Source organism: Mobula birostris, chromosome 6, assembly GCF_030028105.1.
Source record: "Mobula birostris isolate sMobBir1 chromosome 6, sMobBir1.hap1, whole genome shotgun sequence".
In the NCBI taxonomy this organism is placed as follows: Eukaryota; Metazoa; Chordata; class Chondrichthyes; order Myliobatiformes; family Myliobatidae; genus Mobula; species Mobula birostris.
The window spans coordinates 162,258,348-162,276,520 of NC_092375.1; the positions used below are offsets into that span (position 1 = coordinate 162,258,348).

Consider the following 18,173-nt stretch of genomic DNA (forward strand, 5'->3'; position numbering starts at 1 on the left):
TGCAGTAAATCAGCTTTCACCACCCCACTGCACAAACCGCTTAGATAATATTTTTAATGATCCCTTCAGGGACTGTACTATTTTTTTCAAATCTCACACCATCAAATCTAATCTAAAACCCTTTCATCCTTACAAATCATCTCTGAGCTCCCAAAGTCCTTGAACTTCCTGTCACCTCACAAACCCAGGCCGCCTTCTCTCCAAACTCCATAGTTGAAAGGCTTCTCGCATGTTTCTTCCCCCATCACCTAATCAAAATAACTGCTATCAAATCCTAAATTTTGTATGTGGCAAAGTAATCTACCTCTCTTCATCTATTGGCAGCCTTTCTCTAGTTTGACTAAGCTCTCTTCTTCTCTTCAGCATCATCCAGCTGGCTGGGACTGCATTTCCCAGGTTCTATCCTAATCAATGCAGTCACGGCCAGGGATCCCCCGAGGTAGTTTTTCTTCCTTTTCCCATGCCATCATATCTGTTGCTGTTGCCTTTGGCCTGTTCTTCTTTTTCACATATGGGCAACATCATCTCAGAATCAGATTCAGATTTATTATCACTGTCATATGTCCTGAACTGTGTTGTTTTGTAGCAGCGGTGCTGTGCAAGACAGAAAAATATTATTATAAATTACAATGTAAAATGGTGTAAAAGAAGGATAACAAAATAGTGTTTATAGACCATCTGATGACAAAGGGAAAGAAGTTGATCCTAAAACAATGAGCGCGGGTCTTCTGGTTCCTGGACCTGCTCACTGATGGAGTAATAAGAAGAGGGCATCTTCTGAATGGTGACGGTCCTTAATGGTGGATGCCACCTTCTTGAGGCACTGTCTTTTTATGAGATTGTCGGTTTCTAAGTGTATGATGCCAACCCTCACCTCTACTGCACCACCACCTCCATTAGCTCTCTTGACCTTCTTCCCACCTCTAAGGCTTATTTGAAGCCCAGGAGTAGTTGACACTAGGAAGTTGAGTCTTACTGACACAGACCTACACAGTTTTACATTGATGTTTCTCACATTACATGGTACATGTGTTCCACCTTGTTTGCATGTTGACACTTGTAGTATTTGGCAATAATTTGGGCTGCCTGGGGACCAAGCCTTGCCTGCAAAAAGTGACAGGTGTCTGACTAAGTCTATATGCTATTTTTAAAAACAAAAGTCCTCTGCAGTGGCTTAAAGCTTCTAAATATCTTTAAGTAGTTTCCAAAATGTTTCATACAAGTAAAAACCTTAGCAGAAGGTTAAAAGTTTTTCATACCCAAAGCCCTTAATTGGATTTTTTTTCTGTAAGTTCCATAACAGTAAACAATCAGAAGATTATTAGAATAAAAGTGTTAAAGTTGACAACACACACAAAATGCTGGAAGAACTCAGCAGGCCAGGCAACATCAAATCTCCAGTCCTGCTGATTGGTCTCGGCCTGAAACGTTGACTGTACTTTTTTTCCATAGACGCTGCCTGGCCTGCTGAGTTCCTCCAGTGGTTTGTGTGTGTAGCTTGGATTTCCAGCATCTGCAGATTCTCTCTTGTGCTACTGCCTGGCCTGCTGAGTTCCTCCAGCATTTTGTGTATGTTGCTTGGATTTCTCACATCTGCAGATTTTCTTTTGTTAATGAATGGTTGGCAGCTGTTGGGCAAAGCTCCAGTAAATATTGTTTGGAAATTTAATTACTCTGTTTCTGAGTTTTAATCTTTTAGCCAAATTCCTTTCATTTTCCTGTTCCCACTCTCCTCATGACCATTTGGGACCTTCTTTTTCTCTTAGTGCTACAGTCCAATACGCTGCTGTTGACATATCCAACATCGATGGTTTGCCACAACAGTGCCAGCCCTGAGCTGGCACAGAATCTGTGAAAACCTTCCTCAGCAAAACTGCAAGGAATCTTAGTCAGCTCATGTTCCAAAGCTGGAGTCCATATGGAACCCACTGAAAATTTGACCTGACTTTTTAAATCTGTAATGCATTTCTGAATATTAATATTCAGTTTATGTAAATATGTGCATACCCAAATGCACCAACATTTAAATGGGGTAAATGTTGGCAGTGTGGCACAGAACTGGCAAGATCTTGTGCATTCGCCCTGGTCTATGTCACAACTCTGCACTCTAGATATTGATTCTACTCTCCCTGATAATTGATATTGATGGGCTTCTGCCAACAAATCTGTGCCATCACTAAAATCACTACCTCTGTGACCGGAGCTGAATGCTATCGAGATGTTTAAAAAGAGAGGGAAAGCAGAAATAAGCCAATTGACAAATGAAAATAAGCACAAAATGCAGAATAGGATACGTTACAAAGTTGTTATTGATTCATTTTTCAGGTTGCAAGCATCAATGACAAGTTGAGCATTTCTTGTCCATCCCTAATTGCCTTGAGAGGTAGCAGTAGACCTCCAATGTCCTTCTCATATCTCATGGTGCTCTTGGGTAGGAGTTCCCAGATTTGGACCCAGTGATGATGAAGAACTGATGATAAATTTCCAAATCGGGAAGGTGTGAAGACTTGAAGGAAAACCTGCAAGTGGTGGTGTTCTGGTACACTTGCTGCTCTTGTCCTTCCTGTTAACTGTTTGGGAGGTGTTCACAGAGTAATCTGTGTAGGTAACTAGAGAGCATTTTGTACACGATACACAAGACAGCCACAACATCATACCTGGCAATCTGTAATAGTGTAAATTACAGATTGTCAAGTATGATGTTGTGGCCATCACTGAATCGTGGCTGAAGGATGGTTGTAGTTGGGAGCCGAATGTCCAAGGTTACACGTTATATGGGAGGGATAGGAAGGTAGGCAGAAGGGGTGGTGTGGCTCAACTGGTAAAGAATGACATCAAATCAGTAGAAAGATGTGACCTAGGATCAGAAGATGTTGAATCCTTGTCGGTTGAATAAGAAACTGCAAGGGTAAAAGGACATTGATGGCAGTTATATACAGGCCTCCCAGCAGTGGCTGGGAGACAGAACACAGATTAAAACAGGAAATAGAAAAGGCAAGTCAAAAGGGCAATGTTATGGTAGTCATGGGAGATTTTAACATGGAGGTCAATTGAGAAAACCAAGTTGGTAATGAATCTCAAGAGAGTGCCATTCAACAGTGCCTGTTGAATGCCTAAGAGATGGCTTTTTAGATCAGTTTGTCATTGAGCCTACTAGGGGATCATCTATACTGAATTGGGTGTTATGTAATGAACCGGAGGTGATTAGGGAGCTTAAGGTAAAAGAACCCATAGGAACCAGTGATCACAATATGACTGAGTTCAACTTGAAATTTGATAGGGAGAAAGTAAAGTCTGATGTGGCAGTATTTCAGTGGAGTGAAGGAAATTACAGTGGAATGAGAGAGGAGTTGGCCCAAATAAATTGGAAGGAGATGCTGGCAGGGATGTCAGCAGAGCAGCAATGGAGTGTGTTTCTGGGAAAAATGGGGAAGGTGCAGGACAAATTGTATTTCAAAAATGAAGAAATACTCAGATGGTAAAATAGTACAACCATGGCTGACAAGGGAAGTCAAAGCTATTGCAAAAGAAAAAGAAAGGGCATACAACAAAGCAAAAATTAGAGGGAAGATGGAGGACTGGGAAGTTTTCAAAAACTTACAGAGAGCAACTAAAAAAAATCATTAGAAGGGAAAATATGAAATATGAAAGCAAGCTAGCAAATAATATCAAAGTGGATAGTAAAAATTTTTTCAAGTATGTTAAAAATAAAAGAAAAATGTGATTGGATATAGGACCACTAAAAAATGAGGCAGGAGAAATAATAACGGGGGACAAGAAGATGGCTGATGAACTAAATGAGTATTTTGCATCAGTCTTCACTGTGGAAGACACTAGCAGTGTGCCTGATGTTATAGTGTGTGAAGAAAGAGAAGTGAGTGCAGTTACTATTACAAGAGAGAAGGTGTTCAAAAAGCTGAGAGACCTAAAGGTACCTAAGTCACCTGGACCAGATGAACTGCACTCTAGGGTTCTGGAAGAGGTAGTATTAGAGATTGTGGTGGCAGCAGAAATGATCTTTCGAAAATCATTGGACTCTGGCATGGTGCCAGAGCACTGGAAAATTGCAGATGTCACTCCACTCTTTAAGAAAGGAGGAAGGCAGTAGAAAGGAAATTATAGACCAGTTAGCCTGACCTCAGTGGTTGGGAAGATGTTAGAGTCAATTGATAAGGATGAGATGATGGAGTACTTGGTAAGACAGGACAAGATAGTACAAAGTCAGCATGGTTTCCTTCAGGGAAAATCCTGCCTGACGAACCTGTTGGAATTCCTTGAGGAGATTACAAGTAGGATAGATAAAGGGGATGCAGTGGATGTTGTATATTTGGACTTCCAGAAGGCCTTTGACAAGGTGCCACACATGAGGCTGCTTACCAAGTTAAGAGCCCATCATATTACAGGAAAGTTACTAACATGGTTAGAACATCGGCTGATTGGTAGGAGGTAGCGAGTGGGAGTAAAAGGATCCTTTTCTGGTTGGCTGCCAGTGACGAGTGGTGTTCCGCAGGGGTCAGTATTGGGACCGTTTCTTTTTACGCTGTTTATAAATGATTTAGATGATGGCTTTGTTGCCAAGTTTGCAGATGATACGCAGTTTGGTGGAAGGGCAGTTAGTTTTGAGGAAACAGGTAGGATGCAGAAGGACTTAGACAGATTAGGAGAATGGGCAAGAAAATGGCAAATGAAATACAGTGTTGGAAAATGCATGGCCATGCACTTTGGCAGTAGAAATAAATATGCAGACTATTTTCTAAATGGGGAGAAAATCCAAAAATCTGAGATACAAAGGGACTTGGGAGTCCTTGTGCAGAACACCCTAAAGGTTAACTTGCAGGTCGAGCCATTCCTGAGCAAGACAAATGACATGCTAGCGTTCATTTCTAAAGGTCTAGAATATAAGAGCAAGGATGTGATGCTGAGGCTTTATAAGGCACTGGTGAGGCCTCACCTGAGTATTGTGAACAGTTTTGGGCCTCTCATCTTAGAAAAGATGTGCTAGCATTGGTAAGGTTCCAGAGGGGGTTCACAAGGATGATTCCAGAAATGAAAGGGTTATCATACGAGGAACGTTTGATGGTTCTGGGTCTGTACTCACTGGAATTCAGAAGGATGAGGGGGGGATCTCATTGAAACCTCCTGAATATTGAATTGCCCAGACAGAGTAGATGTGGAAGGATGTTTCCCATGGTGGGAGAATGTAGGACAAGAGGGCACAGCCTCAGGATAGAGGGGCGCCCTTTCAAAATAGAGGTGCGGAGAAATTTCTTTAGCCAAAGGATGGGGAATTTGTGAAATCTGTTGCCACATGCAGCTGTGGAGGCCAGGTCATTGGGTGTATTTAAGGCAGAGATTGATAGGCTCTTGATTGGACATGGCATCAAAGGTTATGGGGAGAAGGCAGGGGACTGGGGTTGAGGAGGAGACAAAAAGGATCAGCCATGATTGAATGGCGAGCAGACTCGATGGGCCAGATGGCCTAATCCTGCTCCTATGTCTTATGGTCTTAGGAAAATTTGAAATAGTCAATAGAATACCAATCAATCTAGCTACTTTGTCCTGGATGGTCCTGATAAAAAGCCTCGGCCTGAAATGTTGACTGTTTATTCCCATCTATAGATGCTGCCTGACCTGCTGAGCTCCTCCAGCACATTGTGTGTATTGCTCTAAGTTTCCAGAATCTGCAGTCCCTTTTCTGTCTGTGGATAGTATTAGGTTACCTGAATGCTTCAGAAGCTTGACTCATTCAAACAAGAGAGCATTCCAGTACAGTACTGACTTGTGCCTTGCAGAGAGCAGAAATGCTTTGGGCTGACAAGTGGTGAATCAATCAGCACAGAATGTTCGGCCTCTCATCATTGGGGGTAAATTGCATTGACTGAAGGCTTGCTTCTGACCTCACGTGGCTGCTGTAGTTGAACTTCTGGTCAGTAGTGACCCCAAGATGTTGATGATGACAATGACAATATTGATGAATGTAAGAGGCAGATATTAGGTTCTCTTTTATTAGAGATGGCCATATCCTAGCTTGTATGTGGTGCAAATCTTTCTTGTCAGTTATCATCCCTTGTCTGAATGTTGACTAGGTTTTGCTGCTCACAGGAATGGGCTGCTTCTCTGGCTGAGTGGTTGTGAATGGAATTAAACACTAGCCTTCATCAAAGCTGGAGTCCAACCACAATCTCAGCCCAGATCACCACACTCATCATGCCATCCGACTGGCAACTGACAGTCGATTTTTGCAAGCATTTAAATTTCCCTATTCCTGAGGCTTGATATGGTCATTCTGTCAGAACTCTCAAGGCAGGTGGTCAATGTAGAACTGACAGTGCTTGGGAAGACCGGATTGAGGAGGCGTTTGAGCATAAGAAAGCCAGATACCAGGAACTGGTAGAGCAGTGCCAGAGACAGGGGTGGAGGGCACAATGTGAGCCTGTAGAGCTGGGGTGTAGAGGTTTTGCTAGCTGCACACTGGGTGGAACCTACTCTCTCCTCCGCATTGTGGGTGCTGCAAAGAAAAGAGCAATCAGGACCATCACAGATGCTGCTGAGCGAGACTCTGGTTGGTTGTGGATCAAGAGGAGTGACCTGTGGACCAGTGCTGCTGGGACACAAGACAGGGCCTGATGGCCGGGTCGCCTGGGCGAGAGTGACTGATGTTGAAAGACCCAAAACACCCGACGACCCCAGGTTACATCACTGATGATGTGTCCCAGCGCATCCTAGGATGTATCTCAGCATCATGCTATTATCAGCAAACATCCCCGTTTCTGATCTGATGGTGAAAGGAAGACTATTAATGAAGTAGCTGTGGATGGTTTGCTCTAGGAGGCTGCCCCGAAGTGATATCCTGGGGTTGGGATAATTAATCTTCAATAGCCATCTTCTTTTGTACAAGGAATAGGTAACTCTGACAGTTGGAGTGCTCTCCTCTGGATGCCTGTTGACTTCAGTTTTCATCAGAACTTGAAGCTATACTTTATCAAATGATAATATGATGTCAAGGGCGTCTATTTTCACCTCAAGCTCTTTAGTCTGTGTGTTTACTAAGGCAAAAATGAGGATTGAGAGTGGTTCTGAAGAAATGGATATTAGACACTAATGAGCAGGCTATTGGTAAGAAGGTGTTACTTGACAGCACTCCTGATGACACCTTTTGTCGCTTTGCTGGTGATAAAGTGGTTTTTAGCCAGACTCAATTTGTTCTGCTTTTTCAGATCAGGAAATACCAGACCAATCTCCTGCACTGTTGAGTATATGCCTATAATGGAATAGCTTGGTTAGGGGAAGATGTAGTATTGGAACAGGTCTTCAATGCTACTGCTAGGATGTCAGTCTGCTCCTATAGCCTCTGCTGTATCTATTGCATACAAGTGTTTTTAAGATCATGTGAGAGTAAATCAAATTAGTTGAAGACTGGTGTATGTCATGGAGGAGATCGAAGAAGCAGAAATCATTTGGCTCTTCTAGCTGAAGAGGGTGGAAAATTCTTGTCTTGAGCATGCAAGAGCTGGGCCAACCACAGCTGATGAATGAGAAAACATCATAAGCACATTCTTGAAGAGGGGTTTGCTGCTTCTACTACTTCAGTTTGCCATCAGTGTTTCTTAAATGCTCAATTTTGTGCTGCCAAATCAGTACCATCTGTCCCATTTAGCATAATGGTTGAGTCATGCAAGAAAAAGGAGTGTTGCCCAGTTCTGCCACTTTAGCCATAGATCTATAGATGTCTATAAGATGGACTTGGCAAGGTTATGACTCTGAGAGCAACTTTGTGTGCCATAATTCAGTTGCTAGGTCAATGCTGAGTTCAAAGTTCAAAATAAATTTATCATCAATGTATGCACACTATATGTTACTATTTACTACTTTGAGATTCATTCTCTTGCAGGTGTTTACAGAAAAAAAGGAATAAAATTGAATTTTACAAAAAAATTATACCTAAACAGAAAAAGACCAACAAACAAAAAATGTGCAAAAGACAAACTGAGCAAATAATAACAAAATACTGATAACATGACTTGTAAAGAATCCTTGAAAATAAGATTATAGGTCAGAGAATCAGTTCAGTGTAGAAGCAAATGCCAGTGCAGAGGCCTAATGACTGTAAGGGCAGTGACTGTTTCTGAAACTGGTGGTGTGGGACTTGAAGGCTTCTGTACCTTCTTCCCAATGGTTGTAGTGAGAAGAAGGCATGATCTGGACAGTGGGGGTCTTAGATGATGGATGCTGCTTTCTTGTGGTAGTACTCCATATAAATGCACTCATTGATGGGAGGGCATTGCCTGTAATGGACTGGGCTAATTCACCACTTTCTATAGCCTCTTCTGTTCCTGGCCATTGGTGTTTACATACCAGGCTGCGATGCAACCAGTTAGGACACTATCCTCTGTGCATCTCTAGAAGTTTGTCTAAGTTTTTGGTGACATACCAAATCCACACCAAGGAAGTAGAGGTGCTGTTGTGCCTTCTTTCTGATGAGACTTAAGTGCTTGCTGATGCCAGAATAGATCCTCTGATATGTCAACACCAAGGAACTTAAAGCTACTGGTGGTATCCACCTCTGTTCCCCTAATGAGGATGGCTCCTAGATCTTTGGCTCTTTCCTCCTGTAATTGATCACCAGCTCTTTGGTTTTGCTATTTATCCACCCTAATTGCCTGAAGACAGCAGACATCTCCTCCTCTGTAATTCATATAGGGTCCATGATTTCACTGCTGCTTTGCCTCACTTCTTTAGACTCTGTGTCTGTCTCCCAAGAAAATACAGATGCAAAAAATCCATTTAAGATCACCCCCATCTCTTTTGGCTTTATGTAAGGATGACCACTCTGGTGTTCCAGACCAATATTGATATTTGCTGCCCTGTTGCTCTTAATGTATCTGTAGAAGCTCTTGGGATCCTCCTTCAGCCTGTCTGCAAGAGCAATCTCACACCCTCTCTTAGCCCTCCTGATTTCCTTCTCAAGTGTTCTCTTGCATTTCTCTCCTCAAATACATCATCTGCTCTTTCTTGTCTATACCTGCCCTGCAGCTTCTTTTTCTTAATCAGGCCCTCAACATCTTTCAAAACCCAAAGTTCCCTGAACTGGGTATCAATTGCCTGTTATTCTGACAGGAACATACAAACTCTGTATTCTCAAAATTTCACCTTCTTGTCCCCAGATCCTTTCTGATACCATCAAAATTGGCCTTTCTCCAATTTAGAATCTCAACCCAAGGACTGAATACACTGTACAGCAGGTGCATCTGATAATCTCAGAAGCTATGAGGAGTATAGATAGGATAAATACAAGCAGTCTTTTTTCCACTCTGGTTGGGTAAGACTAGAACTAGAGGTCAAAGATGAACAGTGAACTATTTAAGGAGAACCTAATGGGAAACTTCTTCTGTCAGAGGATAGTGTGAATATGGAGCAAGCTACCAGCGAAAGTGGTGGATGAGGTTTTGATAGAAAAATGTAAGAGAAGGTTATATAATTATATGGATGGGAGTGGCATGGAGGGCTATAGTCGAGATGTGGATTGATTGGACTAGGCAGAATAACAGTTTGGCATGGACTAGATGGGCTGAAGGGTTTGTCTCTGTGCTCTAGTGCTCTATACCTCTATTTCATCAGGGATTGTTTCCAAATGATCTGTGCTGACAAACTGAATAAACTTTGTCTTTGCCTCTCAATTTCTGGAGTGTCAATTTATTTGAATAGTTCGCTGGACTTCATCTAGCAGATGAGTAAAGGTTACACTTTCTGTTTTCTTTTATATTTAGCTTTTAACTAATTAACAATAGTTTAATTTGTTGTTGATTAAATTTTACTTTTTAGTTACTCTTAATATGATGTTTAATATTTTCAATTTGTTATATGTATTCCAATTGTTACCAACTGGTCCTAATCAGGAATTGCTATCACAAGGACATTGGGGGAACCATAGTCCACCATTAAGACCTGGTCAGTGCTTATGGTTCTGCTCAACCTCATAGCACTGAGGATATTGGTAACCAAGTGCAACCATGGGATTAGCCAAAGGGATGTACTTGAGACAGGAGGAAAAATAGTGTACAAATAAATTGAGCTCATAAAATCTAAAAAAAGCTAGGAAGAACAATCAGAAGACTTAGAAAGTAATTCAGAAGTGGTACTGAAGAGATATACCAGAGCCAAACAAATGAATTTCCTTTTATTGGCCAAAACATTTTGTTTTCTTTACATAATCTAATTGTAAAAGCAACCCATTTAAAACATGTCTGATTTAGATAGGCACTGCTCATCTTTGCTAACAAAAAATTACCTAAAGTTTAAAAGTTTCCTTCATCATGTCTCAACAACTAACATGTCTTTTTTTGTGTGTTGTTAAAGTCTTACCAATATTGGAGTAGGAAGCACTCCAGAAACAACCAGAAGGCACAGTGTAAGGAGTGTTCCATCAGATGGAGGCTGTTCTATTGAATATTCTGTGGCTACTGTGGACCTCAAATGCTTTAAGTTGAACTGGATGGACATAATTCAGCAAAACAAAGAAAAGTGGAAAGAGCTGGCAATTCAAGGTGTGTGCGGGTCATTAATATCTTGTGGTATAAACTTTTGATGTGTCTGACAATTACTCCAGTGATTGGTAGATTTGTATAAACATCAGAACTTAGGAAACCCACAGTAATCCCAGAAGATGTCATTGTTAACTGTGCTTGGGGTTTGAAAGTCAGAGTTCAAAAATGATGTCCATAAGGCCATGAGGCATGTCTGCAGAAGGCAGGTAGCTGATTGATCCAGCAGCAGCACAGCAGAGTAGTGGTTAGTGCAATTGCTTTACAGCCACAGTGATCACTGATCAGGGTTTGATTTCCTGCTGTTGTCTGTAAGGAGTTTGTGTGTTAACCCCGTGAAGGCATGGGGTTCCTCCGAATGCTCTGGTTTCCTACCTCAATTTAAAGGTGCACAATTTGGGTTATTAAGTTGTAGGCATGCTATGTTGATGGTAAATGCATGGCAAAACTTGCAGGCTTTCCCCAGCACAACCTTTGCAGATTTGGTTGGATGCAAACAATGCATTTTACTGTAAATTGAATCTTTAATCTTATTTCTCTTTGGTAATTAGCTAGTGAATATATCTAGTGCCTAATTTCTGATCTCCATGTTATAAGCCATAAAGACAAGGAATATGAATGTAGCTCAGCTGAGTGGAGTGTGCATCCTGTGTCCTGTTACATGTGGGAAGTTGTGAACACCCTCATGACCTACACAGCCACATACGTGGAGTGTTTCCAACTTTAGCAGCTTTATCTCAGGGTTTCAGAATGGGAGCAGCAGTAGTAGTCACCGTGACGTATCCACAAGGTTGAGAACTATGTGGATAGCGCATTTATGAAAGTATCTAAAAGCACAAATTAAGAATGTGCAGGCAGAGAGAGAATGGGTGAATGTCAGTAAGACCAGGAGCAAAGCAGTAAGGGTAAGAATCTCCTGATTCAGTCCTCTTCACAAATAGAATTTCCATTTAGACACTGATAGACGTGATAGCTACACATGGTAGTTCATGCCCTCTAATCCAACAGAATCATGGTAAATCTCTTTATTACCCTTTCCAAAGTTCTCACATTGTTTCTGTAATGGGGCAATCAGAATTTTACACAAAACTCCAAGAGTAGCCTTTCCAAAGTATTATTTAACTGCAACATGAAAGCTTGGCTCAGCAGTTCATGATGTAGAATTAGAATCAGTTTGAGTGGAGTTAGAGACAGCAACAGGCAGAAGGCATTGGTGGAAGTTAGTTATACACTGCCAAATAGTGGTTATAATTGCTTATATACTGCCAAGTACTGGATGCAATATTGGAGGATCAAATATGAGTACAATATAGTAATAACAGTAACTCATGCCTTCCTATAGATCATACATGTCAAACTCTTGGAGAAGCTCATGAAATGCATCCAGTATGTTTTTTTCTAGATCAATATATTGTACAGACAACTATAGAAAAAGGCTATTTTAGATGTTGCATTGTGCAGTGAGAGAAAGAGTTAATTAATAATGTATTAAATAAAACTTGGGAAAAGTGGCCATAACATGGTAGTGCTTTCCATTGAGCTTGGAAGTGATATAGTTCAATAATTATTTCAAAGCTAAACAAAAATAAAAACATGTAGGAGACAAATGACTGATAGGGGAACTGTATTTAATGATATTCAAAGGAGAAACAGTGGCTAGTTTTTAAGTAAACTGTATGAGTTGCAAAAAAATATATAATGCTCAGCAGGAAGAATAGCCCAAGTGTGTTTGGCAGGAAAAATTAAAGATAGTATTGAATCATAAGAAGGAACTTATAAAGTGGCCAGAAATAGAAGTGGACCTAGGAACGGGGAATGTTTTACAACTCAGGAAATGAGAAAGGGCTTCTACTAATATTTTGTTTGAAATCGATAAGTCTAGCGAGAGTAAATTCTGGAAAAAAGGCAAAAATGGACAGAGAAAAGAGAAAGAATGGCAGAAAATTAAATACATACATTATATATATATATATAATGTGTCCATGTAAGGAAACACAAAAATCCTGCCAGAAATAATAGAGAACCAAGGCTATAGCAAGATGTGGAACCAAAAGGCTGTTAGTATTAGGAAAAGTACAGAAAAATTGCTGAACTTGAAAGCTGATAAATCCAATAACCCTATGATCTGCATCCCAGAGTTCTGAAAGAGTTGATCACCTTGGAAAATTCTTTGATTCTACTATAGTTTGTATAGATGAGAGATCAGTAAGTGTGACTCCACTCTCTAAAAGAAGAGCAAGAGAGAATGCAGATAACCATTGATTGTACTCTAATCTCATAGTTGAAAAATGCTGCAATCTATGGTGAAGGCTGAATAGGTGATAACTGTAGAAAATAATAAGAAGATTAGCCAGCATGAGTTTGTGAAGAGAAAGTTAGCCTTGACTAATCTACGTGAATTCTTTGAGAGTGTGTGATATCGGGTATATTGTCAACCTGACTTCTAACGGTTAATGGGAGCTGAAACGTTAAATCCTAGAAGACATAATCATTGAAGCTTTCACAATTATGAAATTAATCCCATTTCTGTCTATACCTAAGCTCCATAAAAAAAATCTAATTTGCAAGGTTCACTTGATCATCATCATAAATGAAAAGCCTGGCTCTTTGCTTCTAATCTGACTCAGAGATATCAGCAGTAACTCTCGGTGAGCAGCAGCAAATTAGCATTTTGACTTCTTCATTTTCCTTTTCAATAAAGTCAATAATAAGGTAAATTGAGCAGTGTGTAAACTGAACAGATGATTTGCTGTTGCCTCCTGCCCAGTTTTGATCAACAACTGCATTCACCTACATTAAATCAATGGTTCTAACAGAAATATCATCTTCACTGTCATTAGCTGAGATAAAGGTCAAATATCAAATGTACAGCCTTTCCTGTTTGCACTCTGCAGAATATCTACATATTCTTATGCATAAAGTAGATTTAATAAAAAAGCCACAACTTTACAGTTATATATACATTTTGTTTTGTAATGCCAGTAGTTACAGACTGTCTTCATTGAATAATGAAGTAGTTTGTTAATCATTACAAAGACTTTGCATCCAGGTACAATTACGAAAATATGTATCTGGATGCAAAAGGCAAAAATATTTCATACTTTGGGTGCAAAGTGTTCTGAAAGCAGCACTATCAATTTTTATTTTTGTGGAATTTGAATTTAATGCTTCACTAGATCCTGATACGTTGGTTGATTTTGATTTCCTTGGCCCTGTTCACCAGACAAAGATTAGTTTTGTAATGAGCCATCAAGACCATTGCTCAATTTTCCAGGAATAACACTTCAGTCATGTGCTTTGATGATGTGATGACGTAAGTAAGTTTAATCTTTAACTAGTTGATGCTAAATTTCTGACAATTAATAATTGTGTGTAATTAGTATACAGGATGCGATAAAGTTTAACCACTAAGTTCCCAAAGCATAAGATCATAACAGATAGGAGCAGAATTAGATCATTCTGCCCTTTGAGTCTGCTTCATTATTTCAACCTAGTTGATCTATTTTCCTTCTCAGCACCATTCTCCTGCCTTCTCCCTGTAACATTTCATGCCCTGACTATTCAAGAACCTATCAAACTCTGCCTTAAATACATCCAACGATTTGACCTCCACATCCACCAGTGGCAATGAATTCCATAGACTTATCACCCTCTGGCTAAAGAAATTCCTCCTCATCTCTGTTCTGAAGGGATGTCTTTGTAATCTGAGTCTGTGCCCTCTGGTGCTTATCTCCCTCACTATAGGAAACATCTTCTCCTCATCCACTCTATCTAGGCCTTTCAACATTTGATAGATTTCAAAGAGAAACCCCCGAATTCTTCTAAATTCCAGTGAGGATAGGCCCATAGCCGTTAAAAGCTCCTCAAAATCTTCTCCTGAACCACTTCTGAATCATCTCCAATGTTCCAATGTCAGCACATCCTTCCTCAGATAAGGGGCCTAAAACTACTCACAATAACCGAAGTGAGGCCTCACCAGTGTCTTATAAAGCCTCAGCATTACATCCTTGCTTTTATATTCAGGTCATCTCAAAATGAATGCTAACATTGAACTTGCCTTCCTCACCACTGACTCAACCTGCAAGTTGACCTTTAAGGAATCCTGCATGATGTCTCCTAAGTCCCTTTGCACCTCAGATTTTTGAATTTTCTGCCTGTTTAGAAAATAGTCTATGGTTTTGCTCCTTCTACTAAAATGTGTAACCATACACCTTCCGACACTGTGTTCCATCTCCCACATCTTTGCCCGTTCTCCTAATCTGGCTAAGCCTTTCTCAGCCTCCCTGTTTCTTCAACAAGACCTACTTCTCCACCTACCTTTGAATCATCTGCAAACCTTGCAACAAAGCCATCTATTCCGTCATCCAAATCACTGACACTGTAAGTAGAATCGGTCCTAACACAGGCCCCTGCAGAACAACCGTTGTCACTGACAGCTTATCAGAAAATGCTCCCTTCATTTCCACTCTTTGCCTCCTGTCAAGCAATGAATCCTCTATCCACACCAGTATCTTTCCTGGAATCTCATTGGCTCGTAACTTGTGAAGCAGCCTCATGTGCAGCATCTTGTCAAAGGCCTTCTGAAAATCCAAGTACAGAACACCCACTGATTCTCTTTTGTCTATCCTGCTTGTTATTTCCTCAAAGAATTCCAATAGATTTGTCAAGCAAGATTTTCCCTTGAGGAAATCATGCTGACTTTGGTCTATTTTATCATGTGCCCATTTAACAATCGACTCCAACATTATCCCAGCCACTGAGGTCAGACTAACTGGCCTATAATTTCCTTTCTTCTGCTTCCCTTCCTTCTTGAAGAGTGGAGTGACATTCGCAATTTTCCTGTCCTCCAGAACCATGCCAGAGTCTAGTGATTCTTCAAAGATCATTACAAATGCCTCCAAGCTTTCAGCACTAAATCTGCTCCCGTCATTCATTTGCAGGATACTTTCTGAGATTGATGTTAAATAATATTTTGAAATTAATAACCAGGTTTGATATAGCAAAATTTCAAATCATGAAAAACTAGAGATTTGTATTTAAATAGTAGTTTCTGTGAAAGTTTTAAACTAGAGTTGTTTATTCCTAGTAAACTACCAATTGAAACAGCAAATCTGGAATCTACAATTGCTTCAAGGACAGGAAGCAGAGGTGATGATTCATGTTTGTCCTTATGAATGGACAGATAATACCAACGGAATTCCACAATGCTCAATAATTAGTCAATTTCTTTTTGTTGCTTTTATTACGGATTTGAACTGAAACAAACTGGAAGTGATGAAGAAGTTTGCAGATGATACAAACATTCACATTGAGCAGATGTTTCAAATCTCCAGCACTAGATTTCACTGGCAGGTTGCAGAATGGATTGAATACGATCTGAAAATTTCATAATGATGCAGTACTTGAGTAGGTTGAGACTAAGATAATAGGGTACAGTAATGCAAAAGTAAAATAAAAGTAAAGAGAGACTGCTATCAGTATTTAGAAAGTCAGGTAACGTCTGGTGAGAGGAAAAAACAGACTTAACATTTCAAACCAACCAAGTTAATATTAATAGCAACACACATCAAAGTTGCTGGTGAACGCAGCAGGCCAGGCAGCATCTCTAGGAAGAGGTGCAGTCGACATTTCAGGCCGAGACCCTTCGTCAGGACTAACTGAAGGAAGAGTGAGTAAGGGATTTGAAAGTGGGAGGGGGAGATCCAAAATGATAGGAGAAGACAGGAGGGGGAGGGATAGAGCCAAAAGCTGGACAGGTGATAGGCAAAAGGGGATACGAGGGGATCATGGGACAGGAGGTCCTGGAAGAAAGACAAGGAGTGGGGGGGGGAGGTGGGACCCAGAGGATGGGCAAGAGGTATATTCAGAGGGACAGAGGGAGAAAAAGGAGAGTGAGAGAAAGAATGTGTGCATAAAAATGAGTAACAGATGGGGTACGAGGGGGAGGTGGAGCCTTAGCGGAAGTTAGAGAAGTCGATGTTCATGCCATCAGGTTGGAGGCTACCCAGACGGAATATAAGGTGTTGTTCCTCCAACCTGAGTGTGGCTTCATCTTTACAGTAGAGGAGGCCGTGGATAGCCATGTCAGAATGGGAATGGGATGTGGAATTAAAATGTGTGGCCACTGGGAGATCCTGCTTTCTCTGGCAAACAGAGCGTAGATGTTCAGCAAAGCGGTCTCCCAGTCTGCGTCGGGTCTCGCCAATATATAAAAGGCCACATCAGGAGCACTGGACGCAGTATATCACCCCAGTCGACTCACAGATGAAGTGTTGCCTCACCTGGAAGGACTGTTTGGGGCCCTGAATGGTGGTAAGGGAGGAAGTGTAAGGGCATGTGTAGCACTTGTTCCGCTTACACGGATAAGTGCCAGGAGGGAGATCAGTGGGGAGGGATGGGGGGGACGAATGGACAACGGAGTTGTGTAGGGAGCAAATAATATTAATATTAATAGGTTCTTTTTTTCACAGATGTTGCCTAACTTGAAAAATACTTCCAGTACTTTATGTTTTGTTTTATTTCATCTAACACACACCATTGTTGACTCAAAATGCTAGAAAAAAAATATGGAGAATGGGATATTCCACTTCCATCTTCTATCTGATGCAAAGTTATCACAAAGGCAACACTTAATAGGTCCAAATAAAAACAGAAACAACACAAATTCCTGATTCACCATGAGATGGTCCAGCATGCACAGGCTATCTAAATAGTTATCTTTATTACTATACTAATCAGTAGCTTCTGAATAGTAGATGCTGCTGTTTCACAAAGAATGATATTTTCTGTTTCAGGATGTAATATACATATGGGATCCTAAACAGGGATAGAAGACAAACAGAAGATATGTAACAATAAGCTCTGTGACCTTCAGAAAGGCTGATGCAGGAGGGGCTTTAAAATTAAAAAAGTACAAAAACAAGCAACTTTTTTAGGTTCACTGTACTTCCTGTAGATAGACTCCTGTAGACCCAGAAGACACAAGGGATTATATGCTGTGAATGCTCTGCCCAGTATTGCCCCACCTAGTCTTACAAAACTAAGCAGGTAATAATCTCCTGATTATTTTTTTATGAATGCTATCCGCTGTCTTAGAGCTGATGCCCCGACATTCATATATCATCAGCTATCGGGTTGGCATTTCCTAGGGACTAGTGTTGTAGTGATGAGAAGACTTACGTGTAAAGTGACAGAGATGCTATTTAGAAATTGCTCTCAATAATTAGATTTTTTTGCTCAGGATCTGTATACTAATTTCTTCCCATATTGTGCAATTCCTTAATTTGTCTTTCCTCACGTCAATTCTTATACAGAGCAAGATTTTTGTGATTGGCCATCTGTATGTGTTAATGGGGCCATTTCTCAGTTGTTTGTATCGTGGTAATAGAAACCAAACCCTATTACATGAACCCTTAGATAAAGAAAAACCTGAGTTCTTACTTTCTGATGATAACTTCACCAAAGGTAATGAAAGGTACAAAGAGTAGCAGAGAATCAAAACAGAGCCAGAGTGTAAGGGAACATGAGTCGGGTCAATTCTCACCTCTCCTGTAAGGAGCTAGTACGTTTTTCCTGTGCCCACGTGGGTTTCCTCTGGGTGCTTTGGTTTCCTCCCATACTCCAAAGGTGTAA

General features: G+C 40.6%; 1 protein-coding gene across 8 annotated transcripts in view; it reads left to right on the plus strand.

Moving 5' to 3' along the window:
• Positions 1 to 18,173, plus strand: part of pde1a (phosphodiesterase 1A, calmodulin-dependent) — a 342,865-nt gene that overhangs the window by 291,841 nt on the left and 32,851 nt on the right. For 7 of the 8 annotated variants that reach the window (XR_011886436.1, XM_072261742.1, XM_072261740.1 and 4 more), the window contains one exon: positions 10,357 to 10,544. Coding sequence is in view for 6 of the 8 variants with exons in the window: in XM_072261742.1 (XP_072117843.1) it covers positions 10,357 to 10,544 (188 nt within the window). In the remaining 2 variants the exon portion in view is untranslated. Of the gene's footprint in view, positions 1 to 10,356; positions 10,545 to 13,764; positions 13,855 to 18,173 lie in introns of all 8 variants that reach the window. The other variant, XR_011886437.1, reaches the window with a different exon arrangement.